We start from the raw sequence: 18,772 nt of genomic DNA on the forward strand, positions 1-18,772 counted from the left end.
CCAGCATTTCTTTTCAACTTTAATGCAAATCACGCTTGTTTTGATGATCTGTTCCGGGAATTACTCGCAACAATATGAATTAAGTTTTGTATTTAAAATGCAAGCAGTAAAAATCCATTTCCATTTGGAACTTCACTTAGAAAGTTATTCCGTGGTACTGAAGTGGGTCAGTAATCAAAGATCCGTAATCAGGCAGACAAATTAAAGATTACATTTCAAGTTAATCCACAAAAGACGTGTAATTAGAACAGCAATTACGAGTACAAGCAAGAATGGAGATCTCAATAGAAGAATAACAACTTCTGCTTGGTGATAACAAGCAGATTGATTGAACAACAACGATGATGAGTTGAAGAGAGAAAGAGAGATACTTGTGGGTTAACTAAAGCCTCCTAAGGCCACAAAAAGAATTGTAGGGGCCCATAAAACGAGATCAGTAAACCTTTCAGATTGACCCAATTCGAAACCGGCTTTAGACGCAAAGCTGAGCTGTGCTGCGCTTCGCTGGGATCAAGCAGATGGACAGGGAAGGTAAAAAGATGGATGGGTGGGCAGGCAGGTAGGTGGGTAGAGTAAGGTGGGTAAGGTGTTAAGCAGCCAGCAGCCAGCAACCAGTTCGAGCAGTCGACATTCTAGATGAGTATCTGAGTATCAGAGTAAAAGGGTATAAGCTCGCATGTCGCTCGCTGATAAATGAAGAGCACATGAGTTTGCATAAAAAATTTCACCAAAGTAAGAAGAAAAAAAGAAAAATAAATAAAAAATAAAAAGAGCAATTTTGCATGCTTTCCTTGCGGTCAAACAGAGACACAGCTAAAGTAGCACCAAGTGTAGAAAAAGACGCAGAAGAAGTAAATAAACAACTTTTGAAAGATTACCAAGAAAACCGGTAAAGGAAAAAGAATTCCCCCGTCCAAAGCAGAGAGATACTTAAGCCACCTCGCCCAACCAGATGCGATCAGTTGGACTCGCAACGAGCAGCTGTTAAGATCGCTCCCCAAAAAGAAAGTTAAGCTAAGAAGAGAAAGATGAGACCATATCAGGTTGCCTGCATCGTAGGTAAGTCGCATTCTCTTGCCACATTCACTGGCCTCAGCAATTCTCAATTCCTAACTGTATTTTTCAGTGGCAAGTTTGCTGCTTCTGCAACCAGCCTCCATTGAGGCAAAGCGTCGCAAGCACAAGGGCAACGATCATCACGACTCGCATAGATCGAAGACAAAGACTAAATGGTCCACCTCATCGGATCTGAGTGGTCCCAACTCTCAGGTGTCCACCGAGGAGCATGGCTACTACGTGAAGCGCACCTTCTCCCCACTCGCCGCCAAGGAAGGTAAGACTCGCCAGAGTCCTCCATACTTGGCCATTCCCATTGCCTGGTTCAGCTGTGAAGCCGGCAAAGCCGGTTGCCAACAGCTCAGCAACTCGGGCAGCATCAATAGTCCAGCTCATGCCTTGAGCGAGGGTTATTTGTGCGACGATGATTGTGCGGAAGAGCTCTATGAACCCATCTGTGGCAAGACACCCAACGAAATTGCTGTGTTCTACAACAAATGCAAGCTGAATGTGGCCAAGTGTCGCACTCATGGCTTGTGGACAGAACTTCCCTACGAGGAGTGCCAGAAATCTTATCCCAAGGAAACTGCATATACCGAGAAGAAGTTTAGATGTTCCCCTTACTTCCGTGATGCTGCCACAGTTGCTGCCGAGGCTGAGAAGGAGAAAGAAAAGGAGAAGGAGAAGGACAAGGAGAGCAATGAGAGCAGCGAAGAGCAAAAGGAAGACAAGAAGAAGCACAAGCAGAAAGTAGAGAAAATTGAACCAATTGCCTTGCCTCTAGAAGTTAAGCCCGTCACTATCCCAGTGCCCAGCCCCGTAGCTGTGCCTGTTCCCAACCCCGTAGCTGTTCCTGTTCCTGTGCCTGTTGAGGCTGTTGCCCTGCCCCCGATCCCAGTGAAGAAGACAGCTGAAACTCTGGCACAGATCGTTGCAAAGCCCTTAGTTATCCAAAATCAGGCAATCAAGGCTCCAGTTGCAGCGGTTGCAAAGCCCTTGGAGTCCGAAAAGGATAAACTCAAATATGTGGTATCTTAAACTTACGTTTTAGGCTAATTATTTATTTATTTATTTAACAACAAAACAAGCTCACAATAAAAGAAAATACAAAAAAAAAAAGTTTTCTGAGTTATCAATCTTCCAAGATATCGTATGAAGTAACACACTAGCAGATGCTCCGGAAGAGATTAAAAATCTTAGCTAAACAGCTTTTACAGTTTAAGTTGTTTATGTTCAAAGCGTACAGAGCGTGATTTATATATTTATCATGTTTATACAAAATTGTAACCAAAACAATCTTGTCCCTGTATTCATTATATTACTCTAAATTACAAAATACAAATTCTCCAAAAAAATAAATAATCTTGAAATTACAATTTAAAATTTGCATTAAGTCGTTTGATTTACTTTTTTTTCTTCAATAAAATTAGATAAAAATCATATACGTAATTTTTCTGAATTGTTTATTATTGTTTAACGTAAATTGAATGAATGAATTATTAACTTAAAAAGCAAGCGGACTTCACTTTCTAATGAGTTACTGATTTTCTTTCTTTGTTTTTAAAATAAGTATATCTATCTGTAGATCTCGTAATTATAAATTGAGAATTTAAATATTGTAGAAAAGGGTCTCTTCTCATCCAGAAGCTCAAAGAATATTCCTCATTATGAGGTAAAATCAAATTGTGCTACATTTCATCGAACTATTTTGGAATTCAAAACCAAACGAAAACTACTATAAATTATACTGTAGTTTAGCAGGGACGTATCTCATTCATAAAGCATTCGAAATGAAGAAATGAATTTGTAGAAAATGTTATCTGAAGCTCAAATAATGTTCCTCATTATGAGTTAAAAATAAATTGTGCTAACATACATTATACCGAACTATTTTGGAATTGAAAACCAAACGAAAACTACTATAAAATTATATTGTAGTTTAGCAGGGACGTATCTCATTCATAAAGCATTCGAAATGAAGAAATGAATTTGTAGAAAATGTTATCTGAAGCTCAAATAATGTTCCTCATTATGAGTTAAAAATAAATTGTGCTAACATACATTATATCGAACTATTTTGGAATTCAAAACCAAACGAAAACTCTTATAAAATTATATTTAGTTTAGCAGGGACGTATCTCATTCATAAAGCATTCGAAATGAAGAAATGAATTTGTAGAAAATGTTATCTGTTTTATGCTTGATAATAACAAGTAAGAAAGTTACAGTCGAGTGTGCTCGACTGTGAGAAACCCGCTACCCAAATTTAATAAAGCCAAAATATTGCGGTATCATTTTCAAAATATTCCGAAAATACTAAAAAATACTAAAAAAATATACCGAATGATATGTTTGGTATATCGATATAGTACACCATTCAAAATATACCATAGACGGCACAATGTACCAGATTGTCGGCCAAAGCAACTCAGACCCCTAGTAAGTAGGCGTTTTTGCCCATACAAAAGTATTTCTTTAATAACTTCCACAATTTTTATCTGATCGCAACTTAATTTTCAGGAATCATAACTACTATAGTAATTATTGTATAAACCAAAATTCGCAAATCTAGCTTAAAAATTACGCTTGTTATTCGATTTTTATGATTTGCGGGGGCGGAAGTGGGCGTGGCAAAAATTTGAAACAAACTTGATCTGCGTGCAAACATAACAAATGCTGTCGAAAATTATAGCTCTATCTCTTATAGTCTCTGAGATCTAGGTGTTCATACGGACGGACGGACAGACACACAGACACACAGACACACAGACGGACAGACGGACAGACGGACATGGCTATATCGTCTCGGCTGTTGACGCTGATCAAGAATATATATACTTTATAGGGTCGGAGATGCCTCCTTCTACCTGTTACATACATTTCCTGCCGGCACAAAGTTATAATACCCTTCTACCCTATGGGTAGCGGGTATAAAAATGATGTTAAGTTGCACTTAAACGTGCTTCAACAATGGAGAAATCTTCTCAACCAACTGTGGGCGTTGCAACAAGTCCCTTGAGAGATTGGAGACAGCAACGGACGTGGTCATCTACTATCCACAATAGTTTAACAACATCATCAGAATAGTTCATTGAACTGTGAAACAAGTTCTATATACTTAAGTTCAATGGGCTGATGGCCGACAACAGATCGGATAAGTAATTCAATAGGGCACAAATCATAATAATAAAAAAAAAACGAAAGAACTTAACTGAAGCACTAAACACTGTTGATTGCGTGTGTGGGATGTGGCAACATCAACTGGTGGATGCAACGTGGTATAAAAGATGCAACAAATGCGACAACTGCACACAGAAGCCAAACGACTGCAATGCCAAGCGCAACTGGAACCTTTGGCCTGATCCTGCTGCTAAGCGGAGGTGAGTTGAGCAGAGTTTAAAGACAGTTCCATATAGTAAAATAAATCCTTTACAGTGCTGCTCGGCATAGAAGGATTGCCCACTGCTGATGTGGTTACTCATGCACCACCAGACAACTCCATTGTGGAGGCGCGTGCTCACAAACAGGATCAGGATGCGCTGGACGTAGACGACGACTTGGATGGCCGCAGTGCCTATGTGAACAATCAATTTGTGCCCAATGAACCTGTCGAGCTGCTGGACGACGAGCAGAATGCACCGCTCTATGAAATACTACAAAAGCAGATGGAGCAAGTTCTCGCTGCAACTGGACCTGATGTGCCCATCTACGCAGACGAAAAGACTAAGCGCCAGCGGCTACAACAGCCACCGAATAAACCGCTTTTCACCAGCACCAATGAAGCGGACGCAGATGACGATTATGTGGATGAGACGGTGCCAGAATCCGAGCAAGGTGACATCGATGCAGAGAAACCAGATGCAGCAGCAACTGCAGAGGAGCAGCTGCCAGAAACGAACTACCAAGTGCAGCAGCAGCCAATCCCTACTTCAAAGCCAGCCAGCAGCTCCAGCTCCAGCTCCACAAGAAGACCTCAGCGCAGACGTACGACAACTGCATTGCCACGCACAACGCGCTCGAAGAGTGAGCAGCAGTCGAAAGTGACGTCGACAACAGTGAGTCCAGAGTTGACAAGCAGCACAGCTGCAGCTCCTGCTTCTACCTCCTCCTCTAATCAAAAGCAACGTCCCCACTCCAAGCCGAATCCCAATCTGAACAACAGTTTGCCGCACGATCCGCAAATCTATCAGCACAAACGTCGCATCATCTTCAAGACCATCTCGACAGGTTCGCAATTTGTCAACTCTCCCATTGGTGATCTGATGATCAAGTTCTCCATTGGCTTTGCAAAGCCAGCCAGTCAGGCTGCAGCAACAGCTTCCAGTGAGATGTTGCGTGCCTTCTCCAATAACCTGTTGCGCAACATTGAGTTGCAAAAGTTGAAAAGAGTCAAAGTGCAGAAGGATTAATAAAGTGTGTGCGCTATAATTGATGTACAAAACATAATTCAATTTCATAGGTCACTCGAGTGTTACAGCAAAACAAAACAAATCGAAAACAAATGATATACTTGAAGTATATTAAAGATGGAACAAATATTATAGAGGCGACACTTCAGCTGAGCTAAGGATCTGTGATCAAACTACAGCTGAAGCGTTTCAACACACAGATATGAGAATGTTAGAAGGTATTATGTTTGTTTGTTTAGTTACAAGATGCGATGACTTAATCTAATGTTTTAGTATATAGTTTGCGAGTGTTGCAATTTGATCTAATCGTTGTTGAGTGGTTCGAGTCTATCGTTTGCATTGCATTAAAGTCCATTCATGTTAACTGAAAGTGTCGCCCAATTAGCGCACAGGCCAAAACTTGAGTGCCAGCAACGGCATGGTGACGCCCATAACAATGCTGGAGATTAGATTGACGCTGTGATTGTCCAGAATGCGTAATCCGCTCACATGTCGCACTCCCTTGCCGGGCGCATCCACAATCTTGCCCTGCGCATTGATGCCCGAGTATTGCAGCATGCCGCCAAGCACAGAGTCCAGAAGTGAGCCAAAGAGTCCAGCCAAGCCACCAAACAAAATGATGGGCCATTGCGGTGGACTAACCAACAGCATTTTGGCATCCACAGTATAGCGCACAGTTACAAAATAGCCGAATCCTACGAGTAAGCCGCCCAGCAAACTGACAGCGATTCCAATGAGCGAGACGCCGCCATTGGTGCCACGTGGCACCCGACGCCAACTGATGATGGAGACGGGATCCCGCGAGGAGAGCACGCTGCCCAGTTCGCTGCTCCAAGTGTCGCCGTTGCAACAGGCAAACGAACTCATTACAGCAATGCCTAGCCAACTGGAGCGATACTCTTTGGCAAAGTCAATGGCCCGTTCACCGCTGCCACAATCGATGAGATAGAGCAACGCTAGCTGCGTTGCCATGCCGCCATTGCAGAGCACTTGGACCCAGTTGCGTTGTCCCTCGCCCTCCTTGAAGTCGTGCTCGAACTTTCGCTTCAACTGTGCTCGAAATTTGGTGGCACGCGACGAGCTGAAGAAGAACACCACTAAACTGGCGAAAAACGGATGACTCGCTATCGATAGCGTAAAGGCAACAATTATGCCTAAAGCAGCTCCCGATTTGCTCACCGAGCGACGTCGCAGCGCCACCGTCATCAGGGCCAGCGGGGCCAAGGTCGAGAACAGCCAGCGGGTAGGTGGTATGACTGCGGGTTCTAAAAATCATTTTGAGGCTTATCAGTGTGAAAGTGAAATGCGTTAATTAATCGAACTCACCTTCGAAGCCGGCGCTCCAGAATTTCGAGAATGCCACATTGCCCAACCACATAAAAAGTGAGATGGGTATGGAGAGCCCGCAGAATAATAAGGGCATCCAATCGCCGTTCATGATTGTTTGCTATTCACTTTCTTTCTATTTTCGACGAAAACAAAATGAACTTTCATTCCAAAAAATGTAAACAAATGATTTCAGCAGTTTGTCGGGTCGGGTGTGACCATATTCTACCCTGAACACCTAATATACCAAAGCACTCGCTTGGAATTCATTTCACACCGTACAGGGTGACTCAGGTAAAGCGCAAGAAATTTAAACTGTGCCGCGAATTTTGATTTGTTGCCGTACAGATGTTTTTTTTGTATAATACTTTGTATTACGATTATTTCCGAATTGTGTATGTATATTTAGTTTTTCAACATTGAGTGTGCATTAATTACACAAATATTTTATATTTTCGTTGCGATTAAATATTTCGTATATTTTTTTTATATTTTTGTTCAGTTTAAATAGTATTGCACAGATCCCATTGATAGGTTTTTTTCAGACTAAATAAAGTTTTCATAGGCACTCAGCATGGTCCTACACTTAAGGCTTTGCTATAACTCCAAAGTTTTGTTCAACCAAACGAAATACCCAAAACAATGAGATAATTTAGAACAGTGCAATTACAAAATTTTATGTTATCAATACGAATAGAAAAATTTTTATGCAGCATGCACAGAAATATTAAAAAATATATAATATATAAAACCGAGGTAATAGAATATTATACATAAAACGGATAAATATGAATAAAATAAGGTCAATGCAGTAAGGTTTTACAAGAGTACTCAAATTTATTTATTGCGTATTTTGAATATATATTAAGTGAAAATACAAAAAAAGTGATCAGGACACTTGCCCCTAATAAAACCCAGGGTCGCAATAACACTTTATTACTCCCGTTTTTATTTAGTGAACACTCGAAGCTGGACAAATTTTTCAATTAATATTCATAGATGGTCTAAATAGATTTTTTGGTTCATGCAAATTTATTTTCATAGGCCTAGGCAATTTGTTATTAATGAAAAGTTTGCTTTTTGTTGATCTAATCAAACTAGGTTGGCTCTCAGAGCGTGGTTTTTAATTAAAAATATGCGTAGCCTTGAAACAATCTCAGAAAACGCTCAAGCCTTTAAATATTTGTATGTACATACAAATGTACAGTTCAATACTCGGAATAGAATATACAACAAATGAAAAAAGACAAAAATGTTGGAACAACTTAAGCGAGGCGATAAGAAAAAAATCCGAGTTTAACATTGGACTGTTTAGACTTAAACAAAGCTAGTTCTGAACTAAAAATAGATATGACGATTCTGCACCAGGAGGCACAGAGGTTATCAAGTGCCAATTACTTCCGTTGAAATTCGATTAAGGGTTTCAAAACAAAACATATGTAGAGAGCTCTTATAGAACCAAGTGTCCCACAACTACAAGTCATTGGACGTACGACAATTGCAACATGCCTATGAATATGAAGCCAGACATGCATATTTAATGAGCCGGACGCGGGGACACACTTGAAAATGCAATACGAAGTGGATGGATGTGTAAATGTATCTGAGAGATACACAATTGCGTATCTTTATATGCTAATAAATGGCCACGCATTTCCCTAAAATGGGTCAAAAGTCTCCCCCATCTGCGTCTACGATGTTGTAACGCAGTCGCAGACGCAGACGAAGACACATGCAATGAAGCGCCCCAAGCCAAGTGATCGATTGACACGATCAAAGTGTTGATATGTAATGGAATAGGCACAAGATAGACTCAAATGAATGACGAGCCACAACTTTAAGTGCTTCGTCTCTAAACGAATGAATGTGTATATATGTTTGTATGTGAATTACGATTAGAGTCTATCAATGTCTGAGTGTGTGAATCCTACATAAATATATTCAAACCGACACATGCAAATGTATTGAAATCGCTCGCCTTCAATGAATCGAGCTCCGGCTCGAGAACTTTACGTTGCCAACGTCTGGCGACGTTACGTTATTCGCAATCCGGCAGTTGTCGCGTTCGGCTGCAGATCGGAACTATCACTTGGATCCTATACGCAAGGCGAAGAAGTATGTGTGTGCCAATGTGGAACTGATTAAAAAATCACTATCAAGGATATATTAAGATCAAAAAGATTTTCCAAATCTTAATATAAACAAATATTTTATAAACAAATGATGAAAAGTATCAGTGTCATTAGCTAAGATAAACTTATCAAAAAGGATATAAAAAGGATATTTAAACAAAAGCCGCCCAAGTTAAATAATTTCAAAACAAAAACGAAAAAAAAATTTTAATTTTTAAAATCGACATTTCGAGGTTATGTTATAATCAAAAAGTGAAAGTGTGAATCAATTTATGAATAATTACAACATAGATTTAAATTTCTTTTTAAATAAAATCACCCGAACAAATTTGTGATGATTTCTAAATAAATGTTATAACGGAAAAATAAATGTGTGAAGCAATTTGTGAATAATTCCTACATTGATCTAAAGTAATTTTAGTGTATTTGCAAAGAGAAAACTGAATAAATTTGTGTATATTTCAAAATCAGATCCATACTACTGCTACTGGGCACATAAATCTAAAACTCTATTAAACACGCATGTTCAAAAAGCATTGAAAAATTGGCACATGGAATTACGTCATGTATAAAGTTAAAATCGGGCTCAAGATCGAGCATAGTTTTGTAGTTTAATTTTTACTGTATTTTTTTTTTGGCATCAGTGCGCTCATTTCAATAAAGTGTCTTTAGTGATAACCCCTTGTGAGACACTGCGAAGAGCAACGAGACAGCAAGTAGTTGAAGAAAAAAATGACCGCTAATAAGACTAACATTAAAAAAAATATATAATCAAGAAAATATATGTTGATAATACAATTCAACTTAATTTCAATTCACAGTTTGCTGGTTGTGTCTTCGAGCACGCGTTTTCATTGGATCGAAATTAGATTTACTGAAATGTTGCCCTTTCGATGGGGCATGCTGATTGGTGTGGTGCTTCTCATAGCATACACAAATGGAGCGGCCATAGTAAGTGTCCAAATTGTCAACAATTAATTGTATGTTTTTGTGTGTGTATGAGGGAGAACTATTAATTACAAACTCATTCTGAAAAGTAAAGTAGTTCAATGCCTAATAAAGCGTGATAAGAGATTTGTGACCAAGGTCAGTTTTCGAAATATCGACAGGGAATGAGATTATGATTAAGCTGTTATTAACATTGAACTTTACTCGTATCTACTGTAGGATCAATCATCTGTTAATGATGATGCTGAGCTAACTCCCCTGACTGATTTAGAGAGAACCAAAAGATAGTAAGTTGATTGTTAAGTGTTAATCAAATCAGGCTAATCTAGCATATTACTTACGCAGTGTTCGGGGACAAACACAGTCTCAGTACTTAAACTTCGGTAAGCCCGAAGAGGATGGCAAGGCGGAGGCGGAAGCTAATGAAAATGGGTCTCGTTCAACTGTTTGTGAGTAAAAGAAATGAAATATTACCAAATTCTTAGTCACCGAGTCATAACTTATTCAGCTGGAAGTCATGGCATGGGACAAGCACAGAGTCAGTTTTCTTCAGGAGATTGCAGTGAATGTTCTGGATATCCTAGTGCCAGTGGCGTAGCAGGTGCCGGCGGCTCATCTCTATATCCGAGTGGTCCCGGCCTCTCCGGTAGACCCGATGCAATCATAAGTCTTCCTGGCACTGGTAAGTTATCAATTGGAAAGCAGAAGATACAAGTCAGAAGTCCAATTTGTATTGTATCTGTCCAGGAACCGGCTATGGACAACAACCAGGCGGTATTGGAACTCAGCCCGGATATGGACAAACTGGTGGTCAAACCGGTAGCGCTGGACAACCCGGTGTAGGTAGTCAGTCCGGAATTGGTGGACAACCCGGCATCGGCGGCCAACCTGGAGCTGGAGGACCACTTGGTGGTGCCGGCACCCAGCAAATTGGAATCGGTGGAGGAGCTGCTGGAGGTCAACCAAGTGGACAACCTGGTATAGGAGGTACGGTTAGCCAACCCGGAACACAATCAGGAACAGGTCAGCCAGGAGGGCCACCTGGGTATGGAACCCAAGGAGGAAGTGGACAACCTGGATACGGAACACAACCAGGAGTCAGCGGTCAACCTGGAGTGGAAGGTACTACTGGCTATGGCACTCAACCGGGATCAAGTACAGGTCAGCCTGGATATGGATCTCAGCCAGGAGTAAGCGGACAGCCTGGAGTAGGAACTCAACCTGGTTCAATCGCCGGCCAACCTGGTTATGGAACACAACCTGCTGCTGGGGCAGGCCAACCTGGTTATGGAGCTCAGCCAGGAGTTGGTGGTACTGGTGTTGCTGGAACTCAACCGGGAGGAGGCGCAGGTCAGCCAGGATATGGAACTCAGCCAGGAGTAAGTGGACAGCCTGGAATAAGTGGTACCAGTGGATACGGAACTCAACCTGGATCAGGTTCAGGTCAGCCTGGATATGGAACTCAACCTGGATCAGGAGCAGGTCAACCTGGTTATGGAACTCAACCAGGAGTAGGTGGTACTGCCGGTTATGGAACTCAACCTGGATCAGGCGCAGGTCAGCCCGGTTATGGAACTCAGCCAGGAGTTGATGGTACTAGTAGTTATGGTACGCAGCCAGGAGTAACTGGTACTGCTGGTTATGGAACTCAACCTGGATCAGGAGCAGGTCAACCTGGTTATGGAACTCAACCTGGATCAGGCGCAGGCCAACCTAGTTATGGAACTCAACCAGGAGTAGGTGGTACTGCTGGTTATGGAACTCAACCTGGATCAGGAGCAGGACAACCAGGTTATGGAACTCAGCCTGGATCAGGAGCAGGCCAACCTGGTTATGGAACTCAACCAGGAGTAGGTGGAACTGCTGGTTATGGAACTCAACCTGGATCAGGAGCAGGTCAACCTGGTTATGGAACTCAGCCTGGATCAGGAGCAGGCCAACCTGGTTATGGAACTCAACCAGGAGTAAGTGGTACTGCCGGTTATGGAACTCAACCTGGATCAGGCGCAGGTCAGCCCGGTTATGGAACTCAGCCAGGAGTTGGTGGTACTGCTGGTTATGGAACTCAACCTGGATCAGGAGCAGGACAACCTGGTTATGGAACTCAACCTGGATCAGGAGCAGGTCAACCTGGATATGGAACTCAGCCTGGATCAGGAGCAGGTCAACCTGGTTATGGAACTCAGCCTGGATCAGGAGCAGGCCAACCTGGTTATGGAACTCAACCTGGATCAGGCGCAGGTCAGCCTGGTTATGGAACTCAGCCAGGAGTTGGTGGTACTGCTGGTTATGGAACTCAACCTGGATCAGGAGCAGGTCAACCTGGTTATGGAACTCAGCCTGGATCAGGAGCAGGCCAACCTGGTTATGGAACTCAACCAGGAGTAAGTGGTACTGCCGGTTATGGAACTCAACCTGGATCAGGAGCAGGTCAACCTGGTTATGGAACTCAGCCTGGATCAGGCGCAGGTCAGCCCGGTTATGGAACTCAACCAGGAGTTGGTGGTACTGCTGGTTATGGAACTCAACCTGGATCAGGAGCAGGACAACCTGGTTATGGAACTCAGCCTGGGTCAGGCGCAGGCCAACCTGGATACGGTGTTCAACCCGGTACCGGCGGATATTCTGGAACTCGTGGAGATCAACCTGCCACAGGACCTGCTTATGGAAGTCAAACTGGATTTGGGGGGCAACCTGGTTATGGAACTCAGCCAGGAGCTGGTGGCCAGCCTGGAATCAGTGGAGTTCAACCCGGAACTGGAGGTGGACAGCCTGGTTATGGTACTCAACCCGGTATTGGTGGACAGCCTGGAATTGGTGGAGGTCAACCAGGAACAGGAGTAGGACAACCTGGTTATGGAACCCAACCCGGTATTGGTGGACAGCCTGGAATTGGAGGAGGTCAACCAGGATTAGTTTACCCTGGTTATGGAGCTCAAGCCGGTAGTGGTGGACAGCCTGGAGTTGGCGGAGGTCAACCCGGAACAGGGGTAGGACAACCTGGTTATGGAACCCAATCCGGTATTGGTGGACAGCCTGGAATTGGAGGAGGCCAACCAGGATTAGTTTATCCTGGATATGGAACTCAACCCGGTAGTGGTGGACAGCCTGGAGTTGGTGGAGTTCAACCCGGAACAGGGGTAGGACAACCTGGTTATGGAACTCAACCTGGTGTTAGTGGACAGCCTGGAATAGGAGGAGGACAACCAGGATTAGTATACCCTGGTTATGGAACTCAACCCGGTAGTGGTGGACAGCTTGGAGTTGGCGGAGGTCAACCCGGAACAGGCGTAGGACAACCTGGTTATGGAACCCAACCCGGTATTGGTGGACAGCCTGGAATTGGAGGAGGTCAACCAGGATTAGTTTACCCTGGTTATGGAACTCAACCCGGTATTGGTGGGCAGCCTGGAGTTGGCGGAGGTCAACCAGGAACTGGAGTAGGACAGCAAGGTTATGGAACTCAACCTGGTATTGGTGGACAACCTGGAATTGGCGGAGGTCAACCAGGAACTGGACAAGGACAGCCTGGTTATGGAACACAACCTGGGGTTGGTGGACAGCCTGGAATTGGCGGAGGTCATCCCGGAACTGGAGTAGGACAGCAAGGTTATGGAACTCAACCCGGTACTGGTGGGCAGCCTGGAATTGGCGGAGGTCAACCAGGAACAGGAGTAGGACAGCCTGGTTATGGAACTCAACCCGGCGTTGGTGGACAGCCTGGAATTGGCGGAGGTCAACCAGGAACTGGACAAGGACAGCCTGGTTATGGAACACAACCTGGGGTTGGTGGACAGCCTGGAATTGGCGGAGGTCAACCCGGAACTGGAGTAGGACAGCAAGGTTATGGAACTCAACCTGGTATTGGTGGACAGCCTGGAATTGGCGGAGGTCAACCAGGAACTGGACAAGGACAGCCTGGTTATGGAACACAACCTGGGGTTGGTGGACAGCCTGGAATTGGCGGAGGTCAACCCGGAACTGGAGTAGGACAGCAAGGTTATGGAACTCAACCCGGTACTGGTGGGCAGCCTGGAATTGGCGGAGGTCAACCAGGAACAGGAGTAGGACAGCCTGGTTATGGAACTCAACCCGGCGTTGGTGGACAGCCTGGAATTGGCGGAGGTCAACCAGGAACTGGACAAGGACAGCCTGGTTATGGAACACAACCTGGGGTTGGTGGACAGCCTGGAATTGGCGGAGGTCAACCTGGAACTGGAGTAGGACAGCAAGGTTATGGAACTCAACCCGGTATTGGTGGACAGCCTGGAATTGGCGGAGGTCAACCCGGAACTGGAGTTGGACAGCCTGGTTATGGTACTCAACCCGGTATTGGTGGACAGCCTGGAATTGGTGGAGGTCAACAAGGAACAGGAGTAGGACAGCCTGGTTATGGAACTCAACCCGGCGTTGGTGGACAGCCTGGAATTGGCGGAGGTCAACCCGGAACTGGAGTTGGACAGCCTGGTTATGGTACTCAACCCGGTATTGGTGGACAGCCTGGAATTGGCGGAGGTCAGCCAGGAACAGGAGTTGGACAGCCAGGATATGGAATTCAGCCTGGTGTTGGTGGACAACCTGGAATTGGCGGAGGTCAACCCGGAACTGGAGTAGGACAACCAGGTTATGGAACTCAGCCTGGTATTGCAGGAGTACAACCTGGAGGTGGCATAGGACAACCAGGTGTTGGGGGTAGCCAAATTGGAGCTCCTGGACGTTACACAACTGGTCCTGGTGCTATTGGTGGCGTTGGTAAGTCCGAAATAATTGAGTTTGATACAATAGCCTCAATTTAACGTTTTTTAGGTACCCCTGGTGGTGCAGGATATAGCGGAGCGACTGGTCTTCTTCCAAGCGGAGCGTCTGGTATGTTGTGAATTACCAAAGTGTAACTCGATTTTCTAATTTTTAACTTAACAGGTTCTGGTGGAGTGGATGACGCTTTCTCACAGGCCGAGTCAGTAATTGGAGATGGTCAAGCATCGGCCAGTGCACAAGGCAAGAAGAACGGAGGTACAGCCAATACGCAAGTGTCTGGCACCTACTCGAAGGGAAGTTCGTTCAGTGCAAACGCAATGACTTCCGATGGCGATCGTTCAGCCAGCGCACAAGTTACAGGAAACGCTGATGGGGCAATGAGTCAGTCACAAGGCTCAGGAGGTCCTTCACAATCACAAGCTCAAGTCCAACTTAATAACAAGGATGGTGGTACTAAAGCGTCTTCTCAGAGCGGTGGTCTCATACACCAAAGCCAGAGCGAAGTGCAGGCAAACGATAAGGGCGGATTAGCTGATGCTCAATCCAGTGGACCTGGTCAAACTTCTTCGCAGGCGCAAATTGGTTTCCGACCAGGTCAGGATAACAACGGAGCAGCTGCCCAGGGTGGTGGCCAAGCATCAGCACAATCGGGTGCTCACTCTGGACAGAGTCAATCGCAGATACACGGCACGTCTAGGTAAAAGCAACTGACGTCTAATATGTAACAATCAATATAAGTTGTATTTATACCTTTGTAGCTTTGGTGTATCATACCATGGTGCTGCTCAATCTGCATCAGGCACAAAAGAACAGGTTGCCACTTATCGCGAGCAGAATAGAGAGCTTTTCAATACAATCAGCCAGTTTGGCAACCCTGGTACTGCGTAAGTATTAATCAATTGACGTCCATGTCAGCAATATTTACGTGTTATTATTTTAAATTTGCTTGCAGTGTGACCGATCGTGTTGACGCCGTCTACAGTGGCCCATCGCTTACATCGGAATCCGATAGGATTCCCGAACTACAGTTAAAATCCACCAAAACGAGCAAGGAACAAGATGACAAGACCAATCAACCCGAGCCTTCATTAACCGAGAACGAAGAAGTAGATGAAGGTGAGCTGCCCGAAGATGAATACGATGAAGATGACTACTACACTGAGCCTGCTAAGCCGATTAAGCTGGAAGACTATCCCGCATCTGCTAGTCAAACGAAGGATCAGCAGCCAGCTCCATCAGCATCAGCTCCAGCACCAACTCTAACCTATTCCCAATCTTCACCCACACAAAAGCAACAGGCGGCTGTGCCGAATTCGCCTACAGACGCATACAAAGTGATTCAGAATCAAAACGGTCGTGTCAACACTTATCCCACACGTACCACCACCGAAACGGTTCCAAGCGGTTTCCGCGGTACCGTTAACGTAGAGAAAAAGTTTCACACAAAAGCTTTAGAGTTACATAAGCCTAAGAAGGTTAACATCAGTCTCGAGGAGGAGGATGCCAAGCCAACAGATGTTGTAGCCCAAAAGCCACGCACCCCCGACAGTTATGTAACTGTCACCAAGTCGGTGACTGGCAGCATGGATAACTCAAAGAATCCGCCTCAGGAGAATAAAAACTTCCAGTCTACATATTACACAAAGTCGTCGACGTGCGGCTATTTCACATTCTCTTGCAACATTGTCTATGGCGCCAATGGACGCAGTAAGATCTGTCGGCCTAAGGCGCCGGCGAACAGCAAGTGCTAGGAAGCCATCCACGGAGTTCCGGAGAGGACTCAACACTTAAACAGTTAAAGTTAATCACTAACCTGCTTTGCTTACATTTGAAGCACGTTCTTTAAGCATTTAAGTTTTTGCTAATTAATTTTAGAGATACCCTCCATTTTACTATTCGTGCACAAATTGAAATTGTAATTAATATTTAATATGTAATAAAAACAACACACACACTGCCGTCAAAACGTTTTAGCCAAAACAAAAAACAATCACAAATTGCATTTTTTTTTTTAAATAAAATGAAACGGCAAAAAAGTAAGTACATCTACTCAATAAACAGTAATCTCGATAGCAGTTATAAAAGCAACCACCAATCAAACTTTATTTTTAATTCATAAAAAATTAAAATATAATTAAATGATAAATATATTCAAAATTATATAAAAAAAAAATCAATTTTTTATAAAGGCCATTTCTAAAATGTGAGTAATTTTTGTTCTCAAAATTCTTGACGCACATTCTCAAAATACCTCTTTCGAATTATCGATACTTAGGCAAACTTATCGATGCTTGCAATTGTGAACAACATAGATGGCTTCATCGATAGTATCGATAACAAAACACATGTAAATCTCATCTAGCCGGCGTTTGTTTTTCGTCGCCAAGCGACATCAATAAAAATTTCATTTATTTTGTTGAATCCATACAAATAAATCGAGTCCAGTCGACAACGAACAAGGAAACCTATAATTTGTACCTAATAAAATAGTTTGCATACTCAATAAATATGGGCGAAACAGAGAAAATTGAAGTGCGCGACATAACTCGCATCGAACGCATTGGCGCCCATTCTCACATTCGAGGCCTGGGACTCGATGATGTGCTCGAAGCACGCGCCGTCTCCCAGGGCATGGTTGGTCAGAAGGACGCACGTCGTGCCGCAGGCGTTGTTGTGCAAATGGTGCGTGAGGGCAAAATCGCTGGACGCTGCATTTTGCTCGCCGGCGAACCGAGCACCGGAAAAACTGCGATTGCTGTTGGCATGGCCCAGGCTTTGGGCACTGAAACGCCTTTCACAAGCATGTCTGGCTCGGAGATCTATTCGCTGGAGATGAGCAAAACCGAGGCTCTGTCGCAGGCGCTGCGCAAAAGCATTGGCGTCCGCATTAAAGAGGAGACAGAGATTATCGAGGGTGAAGTCGTCGAAATACAAATCGAACGTCCCGCAACTGGCACTGGACAGAAGGTGGGCAAGGTGACCCTGAAAACTACCGAAATGGAAACCAATTACGATCTGGGCAACAAGATAATCGAGTGCTTCATGAAAGAAAAGATTCAGGCGGGCGATGTCATTACCATTGACAAAGCCTCCGGCAAGGTGAATAAGCTTGGAAGAAGCTTCACCCGTGCCCGTGACTATGATGCAACTGGTGCACAGACACGCTTCGTTCAGTGTCCCGAGGGGGAGCTGCAGAAGCGCAAGGAAGTGGTGCACACAGTAACACTACACGAGATCGATGTGATCAATAGTCGCACTCACGGTTTCCTCGCCTTGTTCTCTGGTGACACCGGCGAGATCAAGCAGGAGGTGCGTGATCAGATCAACAACAAGGTCTTGGAATGGCGTGAGGAAGGCAAAGCAGAGATCAATCCAGGAGTACTTTTTATCGATGAGGTGCACATGCTGGATATCGAGTGCTTCTCGTTTCTAAATCGTGCCCTCGAGTCCGATATGGCACCGGTTGTGGTGATGGCTACCAATCGTGGCATCACACGCATTCGTGGCACCAACTATCGCAGTCCGCATGGCATTCCCATTGATCTGTTGGATCGCATGATTATTATACGCACTGTTCCCTATTCGGAAAAGGAGGTCAAGGAGATCTTGAAGATACGCTGCGAAGAGGAGGACTGCATCATGCATCCCGATGCTTTGACCATTCTCACACGCATCGCCACTGACACAAGTTTGCGTTATGCCATCCAACTGATTACCACCGCCAATTTGGTGTGTCGTCGTCGCAAGGCCACCGAGGTAAACACGGAGGATGTGAAGAAGGTCTATTCTCTGTTCCTCGACGAAAATCGTTCCAGCAAGATACTGAAGGAGTATCAAGACGATTACATGTTCAGCGAGATCAATGAGCATGAGGAGGATGCTGCTGCTGCTGGCGGCGGAGGCGCCAAACGTCGCATTGACACTGGTGATGGAGATGCTCAGGCCATGGAACATTAAACTTAATTTGTACAACTCACAACATTCTCACCCAGTCCCCCTCACAAATAAACATGCTTACAATGTACCTCACCAGCTATAATTTTGTTTCTTCACCAATTAATTTGAGAATGGGAAATTTTAAGATACCAAGCTTAGTCCACCAGCTCTTTGCTTATGGGCTGTGTGCTAATAGTCTAGTGAATG

The 18,772-nt window shown here is 44.3% G+C and overlaps 5 protein-coding genes across 5 annotated transcripts; 4 read left to right on the forward strand and 1 right to left on the reverse strand.

Moving 5' to 3' along the window:
• The first annotated feature begins 901 nt into the window (after positions 1-901).
• LOC133844851 (uncharacterized) lies at positions 902-2,175 on the forward strand. The gene is made up of 2 exons (XM_062279116.1): positions 902-1,059; positions 1,127-2,175. The coding sequence occupies exons 1-2, from the start codon at positions 1,029-1,031 to the stop codon at positions 2,092-2,094; spliced, it is 999 nt and encodes a 332-aa protein (XP_062135100.1). The 5' UTR covers positions 902-1,028; the 3' UTR covers positions 2,095-2,175.
• A 1,817-nt stretch (positions 2,176-3,992) lies between these two features.
• Positions 3,993-5,526, forward strand: LOC133842741 (uncharacterized). The gene is made up of 2 exons (XM_062275952.1): positions 3,993-4,436; positions 4,492-5,526. The coding sequence occupies exons 1-2, from the start codon at positions 4,325-4,327 to the stop codon at positions 5,463-5,465; spliced, it is 1,086 nt and encodes a 361-aa protein (XP_062131936.1). The 5' UTR covers positions 3,993-4,324; the 3' UTR covers positions 5,466-5,526.
• Positions 5,527-5,547: 21 nt separating this feature from the next.
• On the reverse strand, positions 5,548-7,017 carry LOC133842742 (transmembrane protein 19). Its single transcript, XM_062275953.1, has 2 exons — positions 6,792-7,017; positions 5,548-6,730 (listed from the first exon to the last, which is right to left on the reverse strand). The coding sequence occupies exons 1-2, from the start codon at positions 6,901-6,903 to the stop codon at positions 5,847-5,849; spliced, it is 996 nt and encodes a 331-aa protein (XP_062131937.1). The 5' UTR covers positions 6,904-7,017; the 3' UTR covers positions 5,548-5,846.
• Positions 7,018-8,826: 1,809 nt separating this feature from the next.
• On the forward strand, positions 8,827-16,639 carry LOC133843338 (collagen alpha-1(IV) chain). Its single transcript, XM_062276844.1, has 11 exons — positions 8,827-8,906; positions 9,745-9,874; positions 10,091-10,158; positions 10,217-10,320; positions 10,380-10,553; positions 10,619-11,473; positions 11,537-14,623; positions 14,678-14,737; positions 14,792-15,326; positions 15,388-15,513; positions 15,582-16,639. Exons 2-11 carry the CDS (start codon positions 9,803-9,805, stop codon positions 16,378-16,380), a joined length of 5,880 nt encoding a protein of 1,959 aa, XP_062132828.1. The 5' UTR covers positions 8,827-8,906; positions 9,745-9,802; the 3' UTR covers positions 16,381-16,639.
• A 342-nt stretch (positions 16,640-16,981) lies between these two features.
• Positions 16,982-18,653, forward strand: LOC133845830 (ruvB-like helicase 2). Its single transcript, XM_062280406.1, has one exon. The coding sequence runs from the start codon at positions 17,138-17,140 to the stop codon at positions 18,584-18,586; it is 1,449 nt and encodes a 482-aa protein (XP_062136390.1). The 5' UTR covers positions 16,982-17,137; the 3' UTR covers positions 18,587-18,653.
• Positions 18,654-18,772: the final 119 nt, after the last annotated feature.

Source organism: Drosophila sulfurigaster, chromosome 3 (assembly GCF_023558435.1).
Source record: "Drosophila sulfurigaster albostrigata strain 15112-1811.04 chromosome 3, ASM2355843v2, whole genome shotgun sequence".
Taxonomy (NCBI): Eukaryota; Metazoa; Arthropoda; class Insecta; order Diptera; family Drosophilidae; genus Drosophila; species Drosophila sulfurigaster.

What these genes read in the sequence shown, in the direction of transcription:
- LOC133842742 (XM_062275953.1), bottom strand. Translation starts at nt 6,903, where the DNA reads ATGAACGGCGATTGGATGCCCTTATTATTCTGCGGGCTCTCCATACCC. An exon ending in CTGGAGCGCCGGCTTCGAAG is followed by an intron (nt 6,731 to 6,791) that starts GTGAGTTCGATT and finishes AATGATTTTTAG; the next exon opens with AACCCGCAGTCATACCACCT.
- LOC133842741 (XM_062275952.1), top strand. Translation starts at nt 4,325, where the DNA reads ATGCAACGTGGTATAAAAGATGCAACAAATGCGACAACTGCACACAGA. An exon ending in GATCCTGCTGCTAAGCGGAG is followed by an intron (nt 4,437 to 4,491) that starts GTGAGTTGAGCA and finishes AATCCTTTACAG; the next exon opens with TGCTGCTCGGCATAGAAGGA.
- LOC133845830 (XM_062280406.1), top strand. Translation starts at nt 17,138, where the DNA reads ATGGGCGAAACAGAGAAAATTGAAGTGCGCGACATAACTCGCATCGAA.
- LOC133843338 (XM_062276844.1), top strand. Translation starts at nt 9,803, where the DNA reads ATGTTGCCCTTTCGATGGGGCATGCTGATTGGTGTGGTGCTTCTCATA. An exon ending in TTAGAGAGAACCAAAAGATA is followed by an intron (nt 10,159 to 10,216) that starts GTAAGTTGATTG and finishes TTACTTACGCAG; the next exon opens with TGTTCGGGGACAAACACAGT. An exon ending in CAGATACACGGCACGTCTAG is followed by an intron (nt 15,327 to 15,387) that starts GTAAAAGCAACT and finishes ATACCTTTGTAG; the next exon opens with CTTTGGTGTATCATACCATG.
- LOC133844851 (XM_062279116.1), top strand. Translation starts at nt 1,029, where the DNA reads ATGAGACCATATCAGGTTGCCTGCATCGTAG. An exon ending in TCAGGTTGCCTGCATCGTAG is followed by an intron (nt 1,060 to 1,126) that starts GTAAGTCGCATT and finishes TGTATTTTTCAG; the next exon opens with TGGCAAGTTTGCTGCTTCTG.